Source organism: Triplophysa rosa, linkage group LG2 (assembly GCF_024868665.1).
Source record: "Triplophysa rosa linkage group LG2, Trosa_1v2, whole genome shotgun sequence".
NCBI classification, from domain to species: domain Eukaryota; kingdom Metazoa; phylum Chordata; class Actinopteri; order Cypriniformes; family Nemacheilidae; genus Triplophysa; species Triplophysa rosa.
The window spans coordinates 34854004-34881031 of NC_079891.1; the positions used below are offsets into that span (position 1 = coordinate 34854004).

Sequence of the window (27028 nt, forward strand, 5' to 3'; positions counted from 1 at the left end):
CATCGTATTTGAGTCATTGAGGATGATTTTTCAGCGCATGTCACAATTGACACGCATGCATTTTCTCACGCAGGGCAGTTAAGGATGTTTAAGTAAAATGATAATTTTTGTTTCATTCTGTGAACTAGTGAAGACATTCCTCCCAAATTCCAAACAAAAATATATATATTTGCATTTATTTGCAGAAAACCAAAACTAGCCAAACTGGTCAAAATAAAAAAAGAATGCAATGTGAAGTAGACATGAAAGTGTCATGGACTGGCAGAAGAACCCAAATGCAGGCAGGCGGTGAAGGGGTTAACACAAAACTTTATTAAATCAAAACAAAACACCCACGAGGGGGTAACAAAGACAGGACTAAAAATGAAACGGAAACTATGAACTAAGGCACAAAAAGGAGGAATACAAAACAAAACACTTCCCACGAGGGAGCAAAAGACTAACAAAATAAACTCGACACAACGTCTTAAAAACACGGAGGAGAAAAATAAGGCAGGACACCAAACTCACAGATGACAAACAGGCAAGGAACAGGATCTCGGACAAGAGCACGACCACGGTACACAGGGCCGGACTTAGGCTTGAGTTGTTTTCGGGGCCCCCGTACCATTTAAAATCATGTGTTTGTTAGCATTAGTAAATGTTTTTTTTCTCCAATGACTAACAATGACACTTGTTCATTGGTTTACACGTTTATAATGCTTGTTTTGACAGTGGGAGCCACAAGTGGTGCGTTTATAGCGTGTAGGAAGTTTCAAACATACTTAAATGTAAAATCCAATCAACATTAATAATCAACATTACAATATCAAGAGGACTAATATAGTTTTTGACATAATCATACAGCCCTACCATTATGTATTTTAAAATTAAAATTAAATTTATTGATCCATAATAAGAAAACTACTAAAAAGGATCAAATGTGTGTGTTCTCCCTGTATTTCTGGAGGATGTTGAGAGCTTATACGTCTTGGATCTCAAATTTGAGAACACCTGCATTAACATGAAACCAACAATGAGCAATACAGTTGTCAGCATTTATTAATCTTGTTTATTGTTAGTTAATGCCAAATACAATTGTTCATGTTAGTTCAGGTGCATGTTTTTAAAAATATTAGTAAATACTGAAAATAAAGATTAACAAATGCAGACATGTAATATAATGCTTAACTAATGTTAATTAATGCAACGGTGTAAAGTGTTAAAAATATATTAGTATTCTATTGCAATTCCATCAGTAAAGCATATGACAGATCTATGAGTTTGAAATGCACATTAAAATTGTATTCATATAATGAGATGAAACGTCTTATTATGGCTTAAATAGTTTCATAATAATGAGATGGGTCTATAGTTTTGTAAAGTCTAGTTAACTGAGGTTGTGCAGGGCAAATAGGGCACCCCTCTGTTATAAATCGTTTTAAATCTTTTAATTACTTTATGTCTAACATAACATCATTTTCATGTCAAATTCTTAAATGTAAATCTAAGAGACAGTTTAATGCAGCTCACAGGCCATGAATCCATGAATGGTATATCTGCAAGGTATCATCTTAATTTAGCATTTACATTTTGCCAGAGATCTCAACGTCAGACAACGCAGTTGAAAAAGCACGAGCAGTTTGTCCCTTCACGCGTCCCGTAGTTCGGTTGTTTTAACTTTGTTTATTAGTTAGCAGAATGTTTTCATTTTTTATTTACATGGATGGATTTAACAGTGTTTGCATATTATTTACAAGAACCGCTTATGGCCACAGAACGGGAAATATTAGAAATAAACTCTATATTACCTGTTTTTATTCAGAGATGTCTGCAGAACACAACACTTTTCATAACACGTTTTTTGTAAAAGCAAAGAAAGTGTAACAACAACAACAGCTAGTAGACTCTACTGCATCTACCTGTGGATGAACCGATCTGTCGTGTTCAGTGAGCGGACACAGACTGTGAGGCGCGAGCGTCAAACGGATAACGCGGAGTGGAATCATATAGCGGTGTATTCAGAGACAGTTTTTCGCGGGGATGTGAATCCTCTCTACTCTACTTCGGCTACCGTTCAATTTCGCCTACCAAAGGCGGGCGCCAGCGTGTGAACGCGTTCCGGCTCACGTCGGTCCGCGAGTTTCAAAGGAGAAATAACTGAAATAAAACCGGAGGGTGGCGGCCTGGCGGGAGATGGTGACAGGTATGCTCTGGATTCTCTGCCTAAAGATCAAGGTGTGGTGCCATGGGTGTAAAGAATCATTATTTCCTAAATGCTGTTCTTTCGCGTTCTTATCTCTCAGTTTTTGGTTTTCTTTAAGCGCGGCACTGCGATTGCGCTTGTCAGCCATTAGATCAAGCGTCTTAATGAGCAGACAGGTTTCAACTGCGGTAAACGTAACGGATAGAATCCACAAATGACCAATCAGGAAACGCCAACATGACTGACGGAACGATTAGCCAATTAAACGACATCATTCCTTACATAAGGCAGTGCTATTGAACATTGGTAGGCCAATGCACAAAGTTTAAATGAAAAATAAAATGACTGGCATATAACTAAACAAATCAAATTAACGACAGCAGGCGGGCCCCCTGAAGGGCGGGGCCCCTGGGCTGGAGCCCAGTCAAGGCCAATGGTAAGTCCGGCCTTGGTTGTCATGCAGAAACACAACAGACTTGTTTCCTTCTGTTCTCATCGTGATGAAAAAGGCATAAAAGAACACTTGATTTCTACATTTACTCATTATTTTTCAGTAGCTGGGAACTGGAAATCCTCAGCCCAGTTTCCGCAGTTATGCAACACAAATCATTCATGTATAGTTCACTTCGAATGAATCACATACGTTGATTAAACATGATTTTTCTTTAAAGTTTTCTTTAAATTGCAATAACAAAACTGATCAATGGCTTTGACTGCTGACCTTTAAATGCACTTTAGCTATTAAATGTATTGTTATTAATTACTCCATCAAATATAGATATATTTGTCATTTTTTGTAGTGCCATGAACAATTAAAATGTGGCATACAAAGCAACAAAGAAGTTGACATTTTCTGCATTTGTACAGAAACTGCAATAAATCTAATGAATTTAGAGTGCATTCAGAATGAATTAAATGAATGCAAACACATTTGCATCATCATTGGACTCACCTGCACTGCTGGATAAATGCAGAAGGAATGACAGAAGATAAAGTGAAATCAGACTCTTCATTGTGACTGACTGTCCTGTGATTCCAGCGATGAAAGCAAATGTGACCCTCTGAGAGTCTGATGTCATCTTATGCTTTAATATATCTGTATACAGACAGGCCAGCTCCTCCCTCACACTTATATTGAAAGCATCACCCACACCTGTTATATCACGGTATCGATGACACACTTATTAAACCATGTAAAAAATGATGTCAATATGACTAACAGCTGTCTGTCTGTCATCTCTTTTATTAAACATATTCCTAAAAGATGTCCAGCCAAGTCTGGGGTGCTTAAAGTTGATGTAGCTATATGATATTCCACATCAGGAAACTCTTTCTTAACAAAATATTTTTTTTAAACTGGGGTTTCATTCTAGACCCGTATTTTATGGAAAGAGAGATTTATTTGTCTTGGCCAGGATTTGAACCATCACCCTAAATGTACAGTAATAGTCAATGTGAAGAAGAGAGAGGTTTTATTGACACCTAGCGGTGGATGAAGCAAAGACAGCACAATAAACAGCAGTAGTCGCTTGTAATATTATTGTGTGTTTTTATGACCTAAAAAAGATTGATTATTTAATTCAGACATTGCATGTTAGGTCACTCGAAGTTTTGGTAGGCTAACTTACCCTCAAAAAAAATGCTGGGATCAAACATGCAGATCATGAGACAAAACGATTATTGATGATGATGGTGATAATGCAAAGAAATGCAAAAAATCTGTAAATGGCAGAAATCGTGCACTGTTTTGTGATTTAATCTCTTCTGTCAAGTCAGATCAAGTTAACACATAAGGTAACGGTAGCTGATATATGTGTTTTAATTTAACCCTATAGGCTATTGAATGAGCGATATTTGATCGTGAGATTTCTTTCCTTTACCTGAGGAAGATTACTTTACATTAGAACAGATGATGTCAACTGGTTTGCATGTAACTAAAGTTAAACTAAAGTAAAGTTTAGTGTCATGGCTCTGCTTCCTTGGTCATGTTTTTCTTGGTCCTGTAGCAGAGCCATGGCAAAGTCTTAGGTTATGTGTGGAGAGAAACATATTATTGTCCGTTTGACAATAATATACGTTCTCTCCAGTGTCTTGTCATTGACCCCATTCCTCTCGTTTCCTCGTTATCTTTCCCTGAGTGTTTAATGTCCCACACCTGCCCCATGTCGTTATCCCTCGTTTGTCTTCCCTATATATACCCTCTTGTTTCTTTGTCCTGTTCTCTTGTATTATGTGCGTGTGTATGTGCTGTGTCCTGATGGTCCCTGTGTTGCCAGAGTCTATTGTCCCTGTTTCAGTAAGTGTTTAGTTTAGTCAGTTTTTCCTTGTCTAATGTTGTCTTAGTTTAGTTTATTTCGTGAGTGTTCCTGTTTAGTTTGTATTATTGTATTCCCCTGTTGTTGTGTTTTACCCCCTCGTGGGTTTTTGTTTTGTCTTTTGTTTATTTAATAAAATAAGCCTTGTTGTGTTAACCCCTTCACTGCCTGCCTGCGCTTGGGTTCTTCTGCATTTCCTGACAGTTTAGTACGTGAGGAGTTATTTTTTATCATTTCGCAAAAGTCGTATATAAAATGTGTCACGAACGGTGATGAGGAAGAACCCAGATGCAGGCAGCGGCAGTGAAGGGGTTAACAAAGACTTTTATTCAAATAACACAAACCAAAAAACCCACAATGGGGAAAAACGGACAACGCAATCCACGAGCAACAAGACAATGAAACATGAGGGCATTTATAGGAAAGACAAACGAGGGATAATGACACAGGGCAGGTGGGAAATATTAGACACGGCAGGGAAGCAATACATGAAATGAGAGGGGCGGGGCCAATGACAAGACAGAGAAAGCACATGAGATGTCAAAACATAAACAACGTTTTCATGGTTTTCTCACACAAAACCTAAGGGCTCTGTCCCGATCCTGCCACAAGACTAGAAATTCAGAAACAAGAGGGCAGGACCGTGACAGAGCTACCCCCCCCCCCCCTTAATGAACACCCCCAGGTGTTCACCAAGGGGTCGACGAACAAGACATGACAGACTGGGACAAAGACAAAAACCAGACAAACATGGTGAACATGACAAGGGGCAGACAGGACAACAAGACCAAGGGATTGGGATGTGATAATAAAAATAACAAACATGGGAGGGGCTAAACAAAGGCTCATGGGGGGCAGTCCAAAAGGTGGAAGTCCATGAGGGTAGGGAGAGGGGGGAACAGTCTTAGTCCGGGGTGGCGCTTGAAAGCGCACAGCCCTGGGGGGCTTGACGGGGGAAGCCCTAGGGGGACCGCCGACTGGAACGTCAGCGGGACAAAGCTGGGTGCCGGCTGGAAGGCCGGCCGCACAAGGCTGGGAGCCGACTGCGTTGCCGGCTGGAAGGCCGACTGAAACGCCGGCTGAACAGGGCTGAACGCCGGCTGAACAGGGCTGAATGCCGGCTGGAAGACCGGCTGGAAGGCCGGACTGGCTCCCGGCTGCGCCGGACTGGCTCCCGGCTGCACCGGGCTGGATCACCGGACTGGATCACCGGCTGGGACGCCGGCTGGATCATCGGCAGGGACGCCGGCTGGATCACCGGCTGGGACGCCGGCTGCACCGGACTGGATTCCGGCCGCACCGGACTGGACTCTTGCCGCACCGGACTGGATGCCGGCCGCACCGGACTGGATTCCGGCTGCACCGGACTGGATTCCGGCTGCACCGGCCTGGGTACCAGACTGGATGCCGGCCTGGATGTCGGCTGGGACGCCGGACTGGATTCCGGCTGCACCGGACTGGATACCGGCCGCACTGGACTGGATGCCGGCTGCTGCACCGGACTGGACGCTGGACTGGACTCCGGCTGCACCGGACTGGATTCCGGCTGCACCGGACTGGATTCCGGCTGCACCGGACTGGATGCCGGCCGCACCGGACTGGATGCCGGCTGCACCGGCGTGGACGCCCCTCCGCTGCGCCTCTCCCTCCTTCTCCGCACCACCGGATCCATAGCCAACCTTGGCGAATCCGTGGGGACCGGAGGGAGTTCCGCAGCAGAGGAGTCCGCCGACATCATCCCCGGATCCCCCCTCTCCCACCCACTACCGGGGCCGCCAGAGTGAACGGGGCTCGTAGATTCTGTCACGAACGGTGATGAGGAAGAACCCAGATGCAGGCAGCGGCGGTAAAAGCACAGAATCTTCTTTAATGTTGTTTAAAAAGCATCTCAGGGTGAAACCTCAAGAAGCTACATGATAAAATGTCAAAAGAAAAAATGACTTGCTCAAGATGCTAAAATAACAAGTTAATAAACAAGTTTAATTTTTGGTTTAAATTTTTTTAGTCACGACATAATAGGAACTTATTGTTTTCTAACATGTGTAAAAATATGAATAAGTAGGTGAGTAAGTGTTCTAAAGCTTTTGTCTGGTAGTGTAGTATAGCCTATACCTAAAAGAAGTCCAGGCCAGTCTGAGGTTTTGAGGTCCTTAAAGTTGTTTTAGTTATATGGCCTATATTCTAGCTACATCTGTCATGGCAGACACAAGAGAGAGAGACCCAAGTGCGGGGTTAACAAGTCTTTATTGGCGATAAAATAGGAAGCAATAATGTGAGAACCAGTCTATGAATGCTCCAGTCCACGTAAGTGCGAGGATGAGAGCAAGAGACCAGAGCAGAAACAAACTCACCACGAAGGCCGAGCTCGACTGGGAACACCAGGTGAGTATCAATAGGCAGACTAGGAATAATGTGACTGAGACTAAGGTACTAGGACTATGGCAAGACAAGACAAGACAGAGTAAATACTAATAGCTTCAATAGATGAGCCGCAGCTACATCTAGGTCAGTCTGAGCAGGCTGTAACATGCAACGGTCAGATACAAGACGAGAGACACAGATGGGTAATAAAGGGGACATTAACGAGCGGGGAATAGGCTACAGGTGCGGTGGCAATGATGGGAATAAGATCGCTAAATGAGTAAATAGTTAAACAGATGTGTGAGTGCTGAGTGGAAATTCACCAGTGCAAGGAAATCTTATCGGAGACACAAGGGCTGGGTAAGTGACGCAGACACCAAGCATGTGGCTAGCCGGCGACTCCCCACATGCTCGACAACAACACCACAACCCGTGTGCAGATCGAACCCCGACACGACCAGGATCATGACAACATCAGGTAGCCTAAAGTCTTTCTTGTTTCAATGTCTTATCTGGGGTTTCATTCTAGTCCAGTATTTTATGGAAAGTGAGATTCATTTGTCTTGACCAGGATTTGAACCCTAACCCAAAATGTACAGTAGGCTAATAGGCCTAGGCAATGTGAAGTAAAGAGATGTGTTTTATGTGACAGCACAAACAGTAGTCGCTTGTAATTCTAGTATACACTGAACAAAATTATAAACGCAACACTTTTTTTTTGCCCCTATTTTTCATGAGCTGAACTCAAAGATCGAAGACTTTTTCTATGTACACAAAAGGCCTATTTCTCTCAAATATTGTTCACAAATCTGTGTTAGTGAGCACTTCTCCTTTGCCGAGAGAATCCATCCACCTCACAGGTGTGGCATATCAAGATGCTGATTAGACAGCATGATTATTGCACAGGTGTGCCTTAGGCTGGCCACAATAAAAGGCCACTCTAAAATGTGCAGTTTTACTGTATTGGGGGTCCGAAAACCCATCAGAATCTGGTGTGACCACCATTTGCCTCATGCAGTGCAACACATCTCCTTCACATAGAGTTGATCAGGTTGTTGATTGTGGCCTGTGGAATGTTGGTCCACTCCTCTTCAATGGCTGTGCGAAGTTGCTGGATATTGGCAAGAACTGGAACACGCTGTCGTATACGCCGATCCAGAGCATCCCAAACATGCTCAATGAGTGACATGTCGGGTGAGTATGCTGGCCATGCAAGAACTGGGATGTTTTCAGCTTCCAGGAATTGTGTACAGGTCCTTGCAACATGGGGCCGTGCATTATCATGCTGCAACATGAGGTGATGGTCGTGGATGAATGGCACAACAATGGGCCTCAGGATCTCGTCACGGTATCTCTGTGCATTCAAAATGCCATCAATAAAATGCACCTGTGTTCGTTGTCCATAACATACGCCTGCCCATACCATAACCCCACCGTCACCATGGGCCACTCGATCCACAACGTTGACATCAGCAAACCGCTCACCCACATGACGTCATACACGCTGTCTGCCATCTGCCCTGTACAGTGAAAACCGGGATTCATCCGTGAAGAGAACACCTCTCCAAAGTGCCAGACGCCATCGAATGTGAGCATTTTCCCACTCAAGTCGGTTACGACGACGAACTGCAGTCAGGTCGAGACCCCGATGAGGACGACGAGCATGCAGATGAGCTTCCCTGAGACGGTTTCTGACAGTTTGTGCAGAAACTCTTTGGTTATGCAAACCGATTGTTGCAGCAGCTGTCCGGGTGGCTGTTCTCAGACGATCTTGGAGGTGAAGATGCTGGATGTGGAGATCCTGGGCTGGTGTGGTTACACGTGGTCTGCGGTTGTGAGGCCGGTTGAATATATTGCCAAATTCGGTAACACTTTACTTGACGGGGTGTTCATAAGATTGACATTTTTAATGCAAAGATGACATTGTTTGAGATGTCTTTGTCATGACAACTTAACATAAATCAATACATCATAACCTGTCAGTGTCTTTGTCAGGACAACTTGACATTACCAAGACAACATAACCTGTCATAGCCATGACATAGCAGATTAATAATCAAATTTGAGAAACAACGTAGCTTTATGGGTTATGTGGCGTGGGGTACAGATCCAGGATCAGCGTCGCCTGGGAAACGGCCTGGCAGCTAATGCTGATCGCTCACACCTGACGCCGATTAGCTGCCGGGCATAAAAACCACGCACACACACCACTCGGGGAGCTTGTTCTCCACGAGACTAACGTGTCTTTTCTACCCTGCAGAATCCAGCGAGTGAAACACTGAAACCCTATTGCAAGAGCACGGACTGGCAGTTTCCCCAACATGAGCTCCCTGGGTTGTCACATTTGGACTTATTTTTGCACGTGTGTCAATAAATTCCCCCTCCGGGGTTGTTTACACCAGCCGTCTTGTGTCCGTAGTGTCTCTTACCCTGCCACAGTTACCATAACATAAAACTGTCATGTGGTTGGTTTTGACATTGGCTGTCATGAGGCCATTACATTCACATTTATATTTCTGCATTTGGCAGACGCTTTTATCCAAAGCGACTTACATTGCATTATACCATACATTTGTATCAGAGTACGTTCAATCCTTTGGCGTTGCTAGTGCCATGCTCTAACCACTGAGCTACTAATATTTTTCACTTTTTTTTAATTAAACTTGTCATTAAAATGTCATTATATGTTAATACTCTGTCAAATAGTTTTGTAAGAGCGACATGAATGTTTTTCTTGACCTCAACTACAGTGGTACAAATTGAACCTGTCATTAATCTTTAGTGTTAACACAGGCATAGTTCACCAAAAAATAAAAATTCTGTCATCATTTACTCACGTTCGAGTTGGTCCAAATCTGTATAAATGTCTTTGTTCTGATGAACACAGAGAAAGATATTTGGAAGAATGCTTATAAGCGAACAGATCTTGCCCCCCATTGAAAAAATGACTTTATCTTTTTTTGATGTTCTGTTGAACAGAAAAGAAAACATTTTGAAGAATGTTGGGCAGCAAACAGTTCTGGGGCACTTTTGACTGCCATTGTGTTTTCTCATGGGTTCGACCCCAGGGATTGCACAAACTCTGATACAAATGTATACTGTAGTGTAATGCAATGTGTTTTATTTATTGGTCATACTTGGAATATACCCCAGAATTACTTTTTTATTAACGGGTTATCATGATTTTTACTTTATAATTGTTATAATCCATCTGTTAATTCCGGATCATATGTAATTACTTAATACTGATGTGGTAAGACCTGGGTAATTATTAAAAAGTTATCATGGAACTGAACTGAAATAAACTGCATAACTACCACATAAGGCAATGAAGAGATAAAAACAATCACCTCGTTTTTTCAAAAACCAAACAATTTAAGTATCCTATGCCTGTTGACTTTTCCCAGAAGTGGCAGATTAGTTTTGTTATTTATTTGTATAGCTAGTCTTGCACTTAGAAAACGCAGCAAAACGTGGCGAGCATGACTATTAGGTGAGTGGACAGAAGCAAATAGAGAATTAACACAATTCATTTTAGTGCAAACCCATGACGCAAAGTAATTACTTGAGCACAAGTTAAAGCCCAAATTATGCAAAATAACTAACTGAGATGAAATAATTTGCTGACAGCTTGGTCCCCCCAGTTAAAAAATCCCATCTGCACCCCTGCAATGGAAGTCAATGAGTTCCTTTAGTCTGTTGAGTTTCTTTGTATCCTCGGATTTTCTGTCACAAATTGTACTCCTTGACATGAGGGTTGTGAAGGATAGAGATGATTTGTGAACTTGTAACTGTTCTCTAGGGTCAGACAGGATCACAAACAGAAGAATATTAGATGCCATCGACTGAAATGGCATCTTCACTTTCTTGTTATCGAAAAACATTTGCTTTATTTAACTTGAGTAAACTGAAAACCCTTGTTTCAAAAGATATGTTTCACAGGCAACATAACTGCACAACATTTCTAAATAGCTTGTGTTACCTCTTAATAGTTTGTAATGAACATGCAGATCGGACCGTGTTGTGGTGTGTCAACTCTGTTTAAATTCTTTGATACGTATACCACAGAAGTCTCTAATGTGAATGCACCCAAATGTTTGACAGTGACATGATCAGTGATGTTAAGAGTATCGATTACATTTAGTCTGTGAATGTTTTTGTATTGTCTTCGGTCTCCACAAATCTAAAGTACAGAAAGTTAAGGCAGTGCAATGAGTGTAGCACTGTTGCAATATTCAGTATTTTCACTATTAACAGAAATTAAAGGAAAAATATCCTTCTCCAAACATTGCTTTTTCATTGTATTTGACTTTGGGATAAACAATAAACATTACAAACTCGTTGATTCTTTGTTCAATGCCATCTCAGATGTGTATGACTTCTTTTTCTGAGTTTCAGTTTTAAAATGTATTTAGTTTATTCCAAATAAATGTTTTGGTTTAGGTTTGCCTATTTTTTCTTAAGCTTGTGATGAAATAAATGACAAAGTGAGTCACAATTACTTAATAAAGTGATTTTGTTTTAATTTTGTTATACCAAACAAGACTAAAGTGTATCTTAATGAAACAGTTTATTCATTGATTTCAAAAGAAGCACCGTATTATATGTTTTTAAATTAGCAAATTGGCAGTGATAATCAATCAAGAAAAGAAAGCATGATGCTGCAGTGCATGCTCAGGGTTTTTTCTGCATAGAGAAATTGGAGGCGGCCGCCTCTGTCAAGTGTCGTGCCGCCTCAGGCTCTCGCCAAAATTATGTTGTGAGTCTTCACAAGAAATGCTGCGTGCATTTATCAGACTGTCATTTGTAACTGCAGTTGCGACATTACGCCACAGTGGCGGCGCTGTTTCGTTATCAGCACACTGAGGTGCTAAAAAGAGTTGCAAAACAAGAGCTAGCCTGTGTTTCACGGCTGTTTGTTTTGCATCCAAGTACGTTTCATTTCTTGAAATGTCTTAAATTAACATTACGTACGTATTACGTACATCATTGTAATGTCTTTAGCTGTGCAGTTGGATCGTTGAATCAGCGTATACTGTACACAGCGAGTTCGCCAGTATGAACGCACATTGCGTTTAGAACGACTCGCGAATGAATGACTCATTTGATCCGATCATTTAAACTATTGAACTTTTCAGTCACTAGCGGGAATAATATAAGAGATCATTGAATCATTTAAAATGAACCACAGAGAATGCAAGATGTGATTGAGCTTTGCTCATTTAGAAAGACTGGTTAATTCAGTTGGCTATTGTGGGATGAAAAGTTAGTTGAAAATGATAAAAATGCTTTATTTGATTAAAAAAATCTAATAAAAATAAATCATTATCTAATTTTGTTAGAACTTTTAATATGAAAATATGATAATATGAATAAAACTCAAAGTCACTTTGGTTAAGCCACTTAAAGGTACGGTAGGCCTACGTGTGTGTGTACAAGATCAGGATGGCACCACCTCCGCCTCATTTTGAGCCAGGAAAAACCCTGATGCTGGGTAACAAACTCAATTATGACTCCCAGCATGCATTGCAGTTGGTCTGTTTATCTGAATTAGTTTGATGATTGTCATTATTGTTGAGGTTGGTGTGTCTAAGTGTATCGGTGCATTTTATTGTACTTTGTTTCGGTTTCTGCCAGGCCAAAATTTCTGTAATTCCCATAACTCAATGTGTAAAGCCGAGTTGCACCACCTGCGGAACCACAGAAAAATGGCGGTTGTTACTGTTTGTCACGAATGGTGTGGAAAGAACCCAAATGCAGGCAGGCGGTGGTGAAGGGGTTAACAGATTTATTAACACAACGGAGATAAAACAAAAATCCACGAGGGGGTGTCAACACGAGAACAACTAAAATACAAGACGAGAACAAAACACTTCCCACGATGGGGCAAAACAAACTAAACTATATGTGACACAACGTCAAAAGAAAAGCAAGGCAGGACAAGGCAAAACAAGACAAGGGTATTCACAAACCAGTAATCCACATGGTAGGGTAACAGGAACACTCGACAAGGTACATAGCACAACACAGTACAATCCATGAGCACAAGACAAAGAAACATGAGGGCATTTATAGGCAAGACAAACGAGGGATAATGACACAGGGCAGGTGAGGAACATTAGACACGAGAGGGAAGCAATACATGAAACGAGAGGGGCGGGGCCAATGACGAGACACAAGAAAACACATGAGATGTAAAACATACACAACTCATGGCTTTCTCACATAAAACCTAAGGGCTCTGTCCCGATCCTGCCACATGACTAGAAATTCAGAAACAAGAAGGTAGGACCGTGACACTGTTGCTATAGGAACGCGTAATCCCCAGTCCAAGGACAGGAACAGCTACCAGTAGCACGTGACGTGATATCACCTCGAAAGAACGGTAATTATGAGTATGCGTGAATGCAGCATTTACAAATCATGTCATGTGATCATGGAGCTGTCAACAAAACCTGAATTCCTTCCAAATCAAAATAAGATTAAAGTTAGTTTCACATTCCATTCCTGTCAATGTCATTTCCTGTGCACCATGCATTATGTATATTGTGTTCATCTTCAGATCAATCTGCTTTAACCAGTAGAGGACAATAATAGTCGCATCAATAGTGGGAGGCACCAGATTGTCATTTTTCTGGATTCTCTCACCTGTGTGTGCCATACTCTTTTACTTTTGTTTTTACTGAAATGTCACATCTCGCTAAACGTGCTGTGGTTTATAACGCTGCGACGCCCAGAACACTCCTGCAGACAAAACTTTTACAATGTGAGTTTTTTTTATTCAAATCCATATTGTTGTATACTGTAGGCCTACATATACAATATACAGTAGTTGTGTTTCTGTTTCTGGTAAATGAATGGACATCTTAAGACAGACTGTGTCCATTACTGGGATTATGACTATTATGATGATGATGGTTTTAATTGGTGGGGTTATAAATATGAACTTACTTAACTTGCTGAATTTCGGTTTGGTTTGAGTGATTATTTTGACTATTACACAAGAATCTTTCACACTCTCGGGTAAAATGTACAGGTTAGTTGTCAATGGTGTCCTTTCAACCTTATTTGCCCTCAATTACTGTAGGATACTGTTCTGGTGACAGCTTATGTGCCTTTATCTTAGAATGACAGTTGATGTTTTTTATTGGAAATTTAAGTTCACATGTTACGTTTGCAGACAATTTGACAGTCAATGTTTTTTTATTCTCCAGAAAGCGTATTAGCTATCCCTGTATCTGTGACATTTGAGTCATTCTGGTTTCTCGTCAAGTTCAAACACTTGAATCTTCAGCTGCTGTTGCTGTGGTTTGTCAATTACAGCGGTCAGTATCCCGTCATTTTTGTTTATGAATTTCTGATTTTCATTGTGAGGTTGAGTTATTCCAGTTGATTATCGACTGTATTTGCAGGAGCCACCGATGAACCTGTGTCAGGAATACTGAGAGGCAACGCCACCCTCCTATGTGAATCTGATGCCACAGACATTTTCAGTATTGATCTAAGCAGGTTAAAAAGCATCCTCTCTTGGCAGAATGAAACAAGTGACGCTGAGAGTGAGAGTCAAAATGGCCGAGTGTTTAAAGAAGGAGCATGTGGCGTCTTCATCAAAGGTCTGAGACTGAGTGATGCTGGCAAATACATTCTGAGGGTCTATTACCATGATGGTCAGACACTGTTGCGGACGTACCAACATTGCATTCAATGTCAAAACTGATCAATGTACTTTTTTGTAGGTTTTGTGTTTGTATTCCACGACATGAGGGCCTGTAATTGTCAAGGACACTGAATGGGACACTTAAGTTCAGATTGCTTCATTCCAATATAGGCTTGACAGTGGCATGATTTCAATTGGTCCCTAAATGTCCTATATATGTGCTTATGGTCTTATGGTTTCTCCTCAGATAAGATTTCTGTGAAGAAAGGTGAGCCGCTGAAGTTGGACGTTCTGTTGCCCAACGCTGATAAAGTGGAGCATCGGGGCAAAAGAACCACAGGGGGAAAGGTGGTCTGGAGCAGAAGCCACGGGGTCAGGAGCGATCGAATGATCATCAGAGATAGAAACCTGACCATTAATAATTTCACAGCCACTGACGCTGGAACGTATGAGGTTCTGGACTCTGAAGGACAAATCTTGATCATGGTGACAGTGGACATCCAGAAATACTTTGATACAGGTGAGGTTACATTATGATTTGAGTGTCAGATTAATTCAACTGAATGACTGAATAACCTTTCACTATCATCTACAGAATCAGAAATGAGCTCCACACAACAACATAGTGAGTAAACTAGAGTCATGAGAGCTTTTCAGAATCCTTAAACAATGATATGAAAAAAGAAAAGTCATTTTTTAAAATTGCTCTCTTTTCAGCTTCTCCACTTCTAGGGATGTTCCTAGTTGGACTGGTTTTGCTTTTGGTGGTTCTGGTTGCTGTAAGAGAAAAAAGATGCACAGATGTTCCAGAGGTTCACTGCACTGTTACTAAGGGGTGTGCAAGATCGGTTTTGGTGACCCTTAAAATTCTACAAAAAGAAGCTAAATAATAATATTAGTAAGAATAATACATTGTTTTTCCCCATGTCATATTGTATTATAGCAAATAAGCCACCAACATTTTAGAAAGCAGTTCAAATTTAGCATTCTTGATTCTCAATTTCGATACCACAGCAAAAACGTAAAAGCCTAAGTAAGTTCATATATTTTAAAAGACAGGTAAAATGAGATAAAATGAGAGCAAATAAACAAATTACAAGCAATTAATAGCACAAATAAATACAATAGAACAAAGAAGAAAAACTGAATAAAGATTTACCGGCAGGTCAAACGGTAGAAATTGCATATAACACTGTGTAATCTTCGCTGTAAAAAAACAACTTCATCCCTATTAAAGCTACACAAGTTATTCAGTCAAAAGCAGTGAGTGATTTTATCCTTGTCTTTTATCATTTGATTAACATTTAAGTATGTTTTTCAGTATCGTGATATCCGAGTGACATGGCTTCTGCTACCCAAGTAGCAAGGAAGTAGCAAAGTGCAGTTGTGGCCCAATACACGCCTGGTTCATCGGCCCAGATCTGGTCCACCCTCCGCTGTTAGATTTTCTGAAAATGAATGTGGCCCGGATTTGGCCCAAAGATTATTAAATGAAGGGCTGTGGCCCACTCTGTGTACATTAAAGGAGAAACTGAACTGTGAAAAAGATCCGTTAATTCACTCAACTTGACTCCGTCAAATCAACTAAAGAGTCTTCTTGATGCATTCACTGAGTTAAAGGTCCAGTGTGTCATTTTTTGGAGGATCTATTGACAGAAATTCAATATAATCTACATAACTATGTCTTCAGAGGTGTGTAAAGAGCTTACACAATGAAGCGTTATGTTTTTATTATCTTAGAATGAGCTATTTCTATCTACATACACTGCGGGCAGTGTTGGGTGTGACTAGTTACTAAGTAATTAGTTACTGTAATTTAATTACTTTTCCCTTGAAAAGGTAAAGTAAGGGATTACTTTTATTTATTTTGTAATACTTTGGTCAGTAAATAAGAGTACTTTATGTAGTTTTATATTATTTATTTGAATGAATTAAAAGAGCCCTTTCATGTCTATCCTTGAATCACTGAACTCATCAAGGTTGATGTAGGATATAGAAAGTAATTAGTAATAAGTAACTCATTTGTACAGTAATCTAATTACACTATTGAATATGTAATTAGTAACTAGTAATTCATTACTTTTTCAGAGTAACTTACCCAACACTGACCGAGGGTCCCCTTGAATATAATTCGCCATGTTCTGTCAACTGTCGTAGTGTTTTGAAGGGGGGGAGGTGGAGTGAGTGGTTGGTTGCAATTCGCAACCTTGACACTAGATTTCACTGCCTGGACCTTTAAGTTACAGAGTAAATACACTGCTCAGTGTCTGTGCCATGGGTGCACACTACAGAGTGCATAAAGTGTTGAAGTGATGGTTGAATCGTGAACACCTGCTGTTAACAAACACTTCTCCATGAATAGTTTTAAGCTGTTTTTTTTCATATTTTTTTATGGAATTATTCTGGCAAACACAGCTGGCAGGTTTTTTTTCTGTAAAAACTATAACAAATTGTACTCCTTGACATGACGGACTTTTAACTGTTCTTTAGGGTGGGATGGGAACACGGATACAAAGAATATTAGTGTAGATCATATTGACTCAAACACTTTCACTTTCTAAATATCTGTGCCAATTTGACATTGTCCTGTTAGCAACATAAGTGCATAACATTTCCAAATAGTGTCACGATCCGCCTTCCTTGTTCAGGTTTTCTATTCTTGTGTCAGGATCGTGGCAGTACCCACTTATTTAGTGTGGAGAGAGTCACGGCATTGTTTGTTTTTGTCTTGCCATGTGCTCTCTCCGGTCTCTTATTTGTCCCCGCCCTCTCGTTTCCTCATTATTGATGATGTAATGTTTTTATGCCCTACACCTGTTCTCCACCTGATTTGTCCCCTGTTTAATCTCCTCGTGTTTTCTGTCTTGTGCCGGTTTGTTTTGTTTCAGTCTGAATGACATTCTGTGGATTATATCCCTCAAAGTCGAGTATAATCAAGCCGGGTCTTTTCAAGTCAATGTCAAGTGTTATTTATAGTCAAGTCTAGTCAGTTTATTGTTTCTTGTCAAGTCTGTTATCATTATATCCTGTTCATTGTCGTTGCACCCCCTCGTGGGTTTTTGCTTTGTGTTTTTATTAAAGTCATTGTTTTCCCACCACCTTTCTGTCTGCGCCTGGGTTCCATGTCTGTACGATTCCTGACAAATAGCTTGTGCTAGCTCAGATAACATCTGTGCTTTTTGTAATGAATATGTGGATTGGACTGTGTTTTTTCTATGTCAACTCTGTTTACATTCTTTGGTACGTTATGCCACAGCAATCTCAAATATGAACACACCCCAAATGTTTGACCGTGACATGATCAGTGATTGTTCACTATAGACTCTGAATTTCTTTGTATTGTCTTCAGTCTCATCAGATCTAAATTACAGAAAGTGAAGAGCCTATTGTCTATTTGTCTATTTTTATTGTTCAGCTTTTGATGAATGTATGACAATCACTTCAAAAATTAATTTTGCTCTTTGCTGTAGCAAACACGACAAAAAATGCTTTTTATGAAACAATTCATTTATTTCAAAAGAAGCAAAGTAATGTTTTTAAATGGGTAATCCAGAGTTAAATAACCCGATTATTAGTCATCATTTTATTATTGCTTATAATAAAACAGAACCTGCAGAAACAGTTTTAACATGCCAAAGCTGAAGAGTAACATTCTGATCTTATGATGGAAAACAAAATCACATTCTAAAGTGATTCATGAAGTGCTGGTATGATGATAAAATGACTGATGTCGTGCAGATTGGCATTGAATTGGTTATTCAGACTGGCATCAGTTGTCTTTCTGTCTGTGCTTTCTATTGATGATCTTTTGAATCTCTTGCACCAGTTTCTCTTTGTTGTTTGTGATGTTTATGGCAGCGACACCCAGAAGAGGATCGATCAGTTCAGCGCTGTAGGGAGGTTGAAAGACGGCATATTTCTTGCTCCACTCCTCAACTTTATCTGCTGAAACAGAAACACAAATCACAACACAGTTTCATTCAGGACTTGAGATGATTCAGACGACTGGAAGATTTTAACTTGCCTCCACAGTTCACGGTGTTGAAGAGAGGGATGTGTATCACGGTCGGTTCTTCTCCTTTGCCTTCAAACACATAGAAGTCTTTTGGTTTCTTTGGGTCCTCACTGGATACATCGACCTCAGGGAAAGGGATGTCTAGATCCCCACATATTTCAGAAGCGTATGTCACTGTCTGTGATGGAAGAGAATTACAGCGTTTGATGCTGAGAAAAGAGTTTATTCAGTTGCTCACGTTTGGAATACAGAACACAAGTCATCTAGACTTATTCTATGATGCTTCTGTAGTGTTTATACTAGACACAACCCAACTAAAAAAAGATTCATCTGAAAAGAGTCTTCTGAACAGAATCACTTTGTCGAGGAGAATTAAACAACCCCAAGAACACCATTACCATCTTCACATATTACACACCAATTTCATGTGTGTATAAACATTCATTTGCTCTAATGTGTACTGAAAACACGAGTTTGGTTCTATGCTGTTACCCAGCATGCATTGCAGCATGAAGCTTTTTATCATTTTGAGCTGTTTGTCCAGTTTCAATTTTTTGCAAATAAAACCATATTTTTTGTTTCATTTCTGAAATATTGTCACTCGTTCACAGAATGAAACAAAGGGGATTGTTTTACATGAACACAAGAGGTATAACGTATACGAAACAGTCATTTGAGAAACAGCGAAAATAATTTTGGACTGTCTCTTCATTCTTTGCGCGGCTATATAATTGTTCAAACTGGGCAGGGGATTTATATTTCCCAGCATGCTTTGCACAAGTCTGCATTTGGAGAGTCATTTTCTTAATTACGATACCTCAAAAGGATATCCGAAATCCAGAGAAATGATGAGGTCAACCCCTCTCTCCTGTCTCAGCACTGAGATGTACGGCGAGTTGAGCGCTATACCAGCGTCTTCATAATCTCTCGTCTCACTCTTCAGAATAGCGGCGCGCACTCCTTCATTTAACAGCACATGATCATAAACCTCGTTCAGAGAATCAATGTATCATTCACAATGAAACACCAGGTCTTTTCTCACCTTTCATCTTGTACAGAAAGTTGTATTCTCTGCCCCAGATCCATTCCATCACACACTTCATAATGGCGTCCAAAACATCTGTTTAGTTTAAAAACAAACACTCTTCAAACTCAAGGTTCCTGAATCATGTTCACGTTCATCAGAGAGGCTTCTTTGTGACTGACGTCTACTGTTCATCTGTTCAGAAGATGAAAGTGATGTATGTGTGTATAGAGACAGCTCAACTTACCGTTCCACCAACTGAACAAAGTCTTCAAACACTCCAGCACTTCCAGGGTGAACTGCTTCATGTTTATGAAATTATCATCGGTCTTATTTGGCATTTTCACAAGCCAACTTTCATCTCCAGTGAGTTCTGTAATAGGGGATCATGCACATTACTTTTGCTTGTGTTTGGATTCATTTTTATAACAACTTTGCACATGTCTATCTATAAGCATAGTTTGATATTTGTGTATTTTGTGTATGTTTTGTTTGCTATAGAAAAACTTTTTTTTAAACGATAACATGATTAATAGCAGTGTTGGGTAAGTTACTCAGAAAAAGTAATTAATTACTAGTTACTACTTACATATTCAATAGTGTAATTAGATTACTGTACAAATTACTCTCTCCAAAAAGTATTCAGTTACTTATTACTAATTACTTTCTATATCCTATATCAACCTTGATTAGTTAAGTGATTGAAGGATAGACATGAAACGGCTCTTTTAATTTATTCAAATAAATAATATTAAACTACATAAAGTATTATTATTAATTACAAATGTGAGAATTATACATTAAAGCACGGATTTTAAAGTTAGACTTTGAATTTTGATGTCAATTCCACTATTGCACACACATATATTACACAGAGTATTTATTTTAATTACATCAAAAGTAACTAATTAAATTACAGAAAAATAAGAGTAATCCCTTACTTTACTTTTTCAAGGGAAAAGTAATTAAATTACAGTAACTAATTACTTAGTAACTAGTTACACCCAACACTGATTAATAGTGATATGGTGTGAAGGATTGGCTTTTGAACTTAATCTTTCTTCTGTACAATAATGGCAACCATGTTCATCTGTGGTCAAGGTTTTGTCTACACAGAAATGACGTGTAAAAAAGAAAGAGAGATTCACTCGTATCACAGAACACTTCACCTTTCAGCTTTGTTCTGATGGTGGTTTGGTGACCAGAAAGGTCTTTTTCTTTCAACACTGAGAAATGCATTTCCACAAGAGACACAAGAATCTGGAAGCCAACGTCTACAGATGCGGTCCCTTCTGAAGAAAACACACAACGATCAAACATGAACATGCAGTTATGTTCAGAAGATGTTCTCTTGCCATTTGACATCATCCTGGGCTGTGTGGAAATAAAGCCCACCTGAATCATCTATCTACAGGTTTATGGAATGCATGTGATTCACTTTGATTAACATCTTTATGTTATTAAATCTATGTGGAGTAAGGTGAATGTAGTGGTCCCATGAGCTCGAAGCTTTTCTTCATACGTGATGTTTTGTGTTGTGAGGGTCATGGATCGTGATATGCTGTATATGAATGCTTCTGCTGTGCTGTGAGTTGATATTGTGCAAGATTGTGAAGCGTTAGAAGAGCATGACATTCCATTTGACATATAGCCACAAAACATGTGCATACATGTAATATATCCATAAATAAAGCAATAAGCTTTACCTTTTGATGTTTTCCCACATTCCACTTTTTCTTGTGCTGCGTAATGAAAGAACTCTGAAAAAATCAAAATGAACCAGTATGATGTGTCCGTGAATCTTTGATGAAAATGTAGGTTCTTTATGTTCTTTTTCAGAGCAGATGGAATAGAGACAGCAGCTCATACCTATAATCTTTTTTAAAAGGAGTTCTATGATGAACTCTCCATCAGCCAGACAACTGCCACACAGACCTACAAAAACACAACAAAACAATAAACAAAAGTAACAAAATGTAACATTTTAAATAAAATATATAATCCTGAAACATGCATTCAGTGGTGGACAAAGTACAAAAATCAAGTACTCGAGTAAAAGTACAGATACCTTCATAAAATATCACTTCGGTAAAAATTACTCTTTCCATTTTTTTCGTTTTTTTTCTTAAATGTTAACACATAAACAAACAAAACTAATACAGGAAGAGACACAAAAACATCAAAGTCCGACTGGGTCACTGCTTTTACAATCTAGGCATACGATGGTTTCAAAATCACAGCCCTTGACAATCTTTTTACATTATTAGTTAAAAAAATAAAAACCACCTGAGAAGATGTAATGTTTTTAATGGGAAATGTTTTGGTGTTAATGGATCTTTAATAGTATCTGTGGATCTCTACTGGTGATTTCTGTTCTGTGCATGGGAACCAACAGAACCACATTCTGGTTTTGTACTGGTTTTAATGGTATTTGTAATAGAATCCATTTGTGCATCTATTAATATCTGATACAACTGCAGTCCATGTATGCATTATTTCCAGTGAGTATGTGTTTCAGTGAGTTTTTCTTTGCATGTTTTGTAATTTATGAATAAAACCCTTGCGCCCTTATATGCTGTGGTTTGCCTTTTTGCCAAAAAATTGTCCAATGAATATTATACAAGTTTTTTCTACTTTGTGTCATCCAGCTCATATTTTGATGTTTTAATCCGATAATATCCACAGACACAAATTCTTTGTTTGTTACCTTGCAGGTAGAGCATGTCAATTTCAGGCTGATCTTTAATCTTACGTCCCTCCTCAAACTGACTGCCAAACATGGAGGTATCCACAAACGCTCCAGTGAGAGAATAACCGGCTTCATATGGGCTGACCTCAACAAAGACACCTGCAGATAGACAACACGTCCATCTTAAAGTTATAGACAACACAAGAACATTCAGACCTTTCTTCTGATTCACACACACCTCTTTCATGGAGACGTTGTCTGCATTGCTTGTCGATCACTGTGTAGATGGGAAACGGGTCTTTATCATTGTGACCCTGCTGCTGTGAAAGTTTGCCTTCATCTATCTGAAGAGAAAATATTAAAATGACAAAAAATACTCTGTTACAGCTAATTTATTCGTTGAAAAATGTAAAAAAAAAAAACATTTCAGAATAATCTAACTCTGGTTTATTGTGTTAAAATAATATTTCTTCTGCATACTGTATGTGCTTCAAGCACTATAGCTAATGTAAGTTATTTGGAGGACCAATTTCACTAATATCATTTAAAAAAGCTAAACATCTGAAGATGAATCTGTCTAAGGGATTTTATTATGAACATTCACAAACCTCTTTCACAAATGCAGTGACGACCAGCGCTGCCCAAACATCAGTTAAACTGAAGAGCTCTTTCTCATTGTAATATGTCATCAGTTTTAAAAGAATTTCACTCCAGCTCACAGCAGGACCTTTGAGCCTCTGGATGATCTTCTCTTTCACTGAGTCCAGTTTGGTGGACCAGTCTGAGTCCTGATATAAAGACGCCATACACCTTCATAGAAACAACACACAACTGAGTGTTTATCTCATTTCTGACACTCATCTGTGTGCGTGTGTGCGTGTGTGCGTGTGTGCGTGTGTGTGTGTGTGTGTGTGTGTGTGTGTGTGTGTGTGTGTTCATGTTTGTATATCCCGGTGGGGACCTAAACCTGAATGCACACAACACATGGGGACTCGTGTCACTGTGGGGACCAAAATTGAGGTCCTCATGGGCACAAAAGCTTATAAATTGTACAGAACAATATTTTTTTAAAATCTAAAAATGCTAAAAGTGTTCTATGATCTTTAGGTTTAGGGATAGGGGATAAAATATACAGTTTGTACAGTATAAAAAACATTACGCCTATGGACTGTCCCCACGGAGATAGTAAACCAGACGTGTGCGTGTGTGTGTGTGTTTGTGTGTTTGTGTACCAGGTGGATCCAGAGACTCCGCACAGATAGAGAACACAGTCCAGAAGACCGGTCTCTTTAAATCCATCCAGAGATCCCAGTAAACCCAGCATGGCTCGTTCTCCTCCTCCAGAACCCAGCAGTGCGATCTTTGGCACATTATCCTGAAACCCGTGAACAACATTCATACACTTACAAAGAAGAGTTCCCAATGAACAACAGTGTTCCCAATGAGGTACATGCAGTTGATTTATTTGGAGGTTTTAAGAATGTACAGATATATGAAGTATAATTACAGATATTACACTAAATGTGTCATTTTACCGGACTGCACGCTATCCCGAGATTCTTCAGACATTGTTGAACAGTTGGTAGTCTTGTCTTTACAAACGTCTCCTCTTGTGAATTCAGAGAATGTCCGATTCTCACATCACTGCTTCAGGAGACACACACACAAACATATTTACTTTATTTTGCATTCAGTTTTTATCAGTTTCATCTAAAACCAAAAATATATTTCATTTAGACACTTAGCAGCTGCCTTTTTTATGCAGAGCGTCTTGCAGGGAAACAATTAAGAGATTTATCATGGAGACAATTGACTGTATTTAAGTAAGCTGGAATTACCTCTTCTGAAGTTTAGATTCACTCATCTAAGAAACAATAAACAGTTATAAACATGTAAATGATTGATTACTTAAAAGGTATATGCAGTCATTAGGTCACTGCTATCATTGGTATTAAAGCTCCTGAAAAAAGTCCGGATGGCTTTATTATACAGTAAGAGTTGACAATAAGAATCACATTAGACTGATGTGCAAAGCCTTAAAAACTCACCGTTCTTGTATCGTCCTCTACGACGCAGCGCTGTCACAAATACAACCGTTTTCTCTCTCACTGTACAGAAGATTCTCTTTTATAGGGTTCAGAAACTAGATGAATCATGCATTTATGACCAAGAGAACATCTGCAGAAGACAGATATCAGTAAAATCACACACCGCTTCCTCAGATGAGATGAATCGTGCTTCTATCACCACGAGAACATCTGAAGAACACAGATATCAGTAACATCACATGTGACTTGCGTAGGTGAGATGAATGATGGTTTTCAACTAGTTAGGACCTAGTTCTGCAGAAGAATGCAGAAACCACAAGGAAAAACAATTGACACACTTGCATTTTCTCACGCAGGGCAGCTATAGATGAAGGATGTTTAGGTCAATCATTTTCGTTTCATTCTTTGAACTAATGGCAACATTTTTACCAAATTTCAAATAAAAATATAGATTTTTTGCATTTATTTGCAGAAAACTGAAACTTGTCAAACTGGTCAAAATAAAAAAGGAATGCAATGTTTGCAGATATTTAATACTGCTAAGAAAAACAAGTTCATATTTTATTAAGAGGCAATACTTTTCACCTAGAATTGATTTCCACAAGCATTGTTAAGTATTTTTACCATATTAAATAAATATATGTTGTCTTTTATCACAAATACTTACATCTAAGTCATTAATTCAACCAATGAAAGTAACTGCATATACAGTAGTACAAGATTATACAAATGAAAATAAAAATCAACATTTTAATTATTAAAATTATTAATTATTGCCCTTGATATTGTGCACATTATTATCAATGTCAATTAATAGAAAACATTAAGAAAACATTTTATTGAGAATGATTTTATTGTGGTCATACGCATGAATAAACAAAGGGTTATTCGACCTGGAAATAAATAGCAGCCTATACAGAATTCTTTTAAATGAATTGAGTAATTTCTCCCCGAGCCCTCTGACGGTGATTCATTGTGATTCAGGGTGACTGGCGTGAAGCGAGACGTTGCTGCTGAGTCACTATCAGGCTAAAATCTACATGCACTGCACGCAAATAATCCTGACGGGTAATGTTGTCCTCTTCTTTCCTTATACTCCACTCGAATTTACTCCTGAATAAACACTTTGGGATAAAAGCGTCTGCTAAATGTAAATGTCAGAGATGTTACAGTGTTTGATGAAGAGTCATTGTTCTGAATGGGATGGATCCATGAGAGATCTATCAGCAGCGCAAGGTGTTGTACTGTAAATATGGCCGCTGAGTGCAGAGACTTCCCATAACTGTGTCAAACCGTTTTTAAACATACTCAAAGATTCATAAATAATGTTGTGAGGACCAGTTTCACTGAGTGTGTGTGTGTGTTTGTGTGTGTGGGGGGGGGGTGTCTGCAGAAGAAAGCAGAAACCACAAAGAAAACGTTGTTTTTGAGTCATTGAGGATGATTTTTCAATGTAAGACACAGTTGACAAACATGCATTTTCTCATCGGGGCATGTTTAAGTAAAATGATTTGATGATCATTCTGTGAACTAGTGACAACATTTCTACCAAATTGTGTGTCATCCTATGAACCAGAATATCCCGTTGTCGGCCACAGATGCCACATGTGCATATTTAGCACACTTCCAAGTCAATGGTTCTGTGTATGTACTATAGAAGTGAATGAATACCGAATGTGTAAGTGTGTGTGCGTGCGTGTTCATGTTTGTATATCCCGGTGGGGACCTAAACCTGAATGCACACCAACACATGGGGACTCGTGTCACTGTGGGGACCAAAATTGAGGTCCTCATGGGCACAAAAGCTTATACATTGTACAGAACAATATTTTTGGAAAATCTAAAAATGCAAAAAGTGTTCTATGATCTTTAGGTTTAGGGATAGGGTTAGTGATAGGGGATAGAATATACAGTTTGTACAGTATAAAAACATTACGCCTATGGACTGTCCCCACGGAGATAATAAACCAGACGTGTGTGTGTGTGTGTGTGTGTGTGTGTGTGTGTGTGTGTGTGCGTGCGCGTGCGTGCGTGCGTGCGTGCGTGCGTGCGTGCGTGCGTGTGTGTGTGTGTGTGTGTGTGTGTGTGTGTGTGTGTGTGTGTTTAAGAAAGTCTGTGGATTCAACACACAAAATTTCTAACAGAACATCAAACTGTAAATGTTTAAAGGTAAGCAGCAGTCTTTAAACGTACGGCCCTTGCAAAAATTAAACATAGTCTTACTACAATTAATGATTTCTCACAAGAAATCACATCTATTCCTTGTATAAACTTTTATTAAGTCTATAAAGAATGTATATCCTTTATCATGCACTCACCCTCTGGACATTTCAAACCTGTATGACTTTCTTTCTTCTGCAGAACACAAAAGAAGATATTTTGTAGAATGTTAGTAACTGAACAATGGCGGAACAATGTGTTGGTGTGCATTCAGGTTTAGGTCCCCACCGGGATATACAAACATGAAGACACACACACGCACGCACACACACTTACACGCACATTCGGTATTCATTCACTTCTATAGTACATACACAGAACCATTGACTTGGAAGTGTGCTAAATATGCACATGTGGCACCTGCGGCCGACATGGGGATATTCTGGTTCATCTGGCTCAAAGGATGACTTGTGATTGAGGTTTTTCATGAGGCACTAATGGATTCAGATGGCTTGGAATCCCTGCAGACAGCTGGTGAGAACTGTTTGAGAGGTACAGTTGGTTTACAGATGGC

At 39.5% G+C, this 27028-nt stretch overlaps 2 protein-coding genes across 6 annotated transcripts; one reads left to right on the forward strand and one right to left on the reverse strand.

The window, feature by feature from the left end:
- The first annotated feature begins 8048 nt into the window (after positions 1-8048).
- Positions 8049-17557, forward strand: LOC130564046 (uncharacterized). The gene is made up of 6 exons (XM_057349925.1): positions 8049-8055; positions 14076-14186; positions 14274-14528; positions 14766-15038; positions 15114-15143; positions 15236-17557. Exons 1-6 carry the CDS (start codon positions 8049-8051, stop codon positions 15406-15408), a joined length of 849 nt encoding a protein of 282 aa, XP_057205908.1. The 3' UTR covers positions 15409-17557.
- Positions 17558-17943: 386 nt separating this feature from the next.
- On the reverse strand, positions 17944-24432 carry LOC130545404 (cytosolic phospholipase A2 zeta-like). 5 transcript variants are annotated; one of them, XM_057319893.1, is made up of 15 exons: positions 24295-24432; positions 24085-24110; positions 23782-23893; positions 23479-23621; positions 22855-23056; positions 22485-22590; positions 22265-22405; positions 21427-21492; positions 21264-21317; positions 20727-20846; positions 19805-19930; positions 19576-19653; positions 19351-19493; positions 18543-18711; positions 17944-18463 (listed from the first exon to the last, which is right to left on the reverse strand). In XM_057319893.1, exons 2-15 carry the CDS (start codon positions 24108-24110, stop codon positions 18288-18290), a joined length of 1662 nt encoding a protein of 553 aa, XP_057175876.1. In that variant the 5' UTR covers positions 24295-24432; the 3' UTR covers positions 17944-18287. The 5 variants fall into 5 exon arrangements, with proteins under 5 accessions (XP_057175876.1, XP_057175867.1, XP_057175852.1 ...); XM_057319884.1 differs by having other exon boundaries at positions 17945-18463; positions 20727-20849; positions 23782-23890; positions 24295-24431; XM_057319869.1 differs by having other exon boundaries at positions 17946-18463; positions 20727-20849; positions 24295-24430.
- Between the last annotated feature and the right edge of the window lie 2596 nt (positions 24433-27028).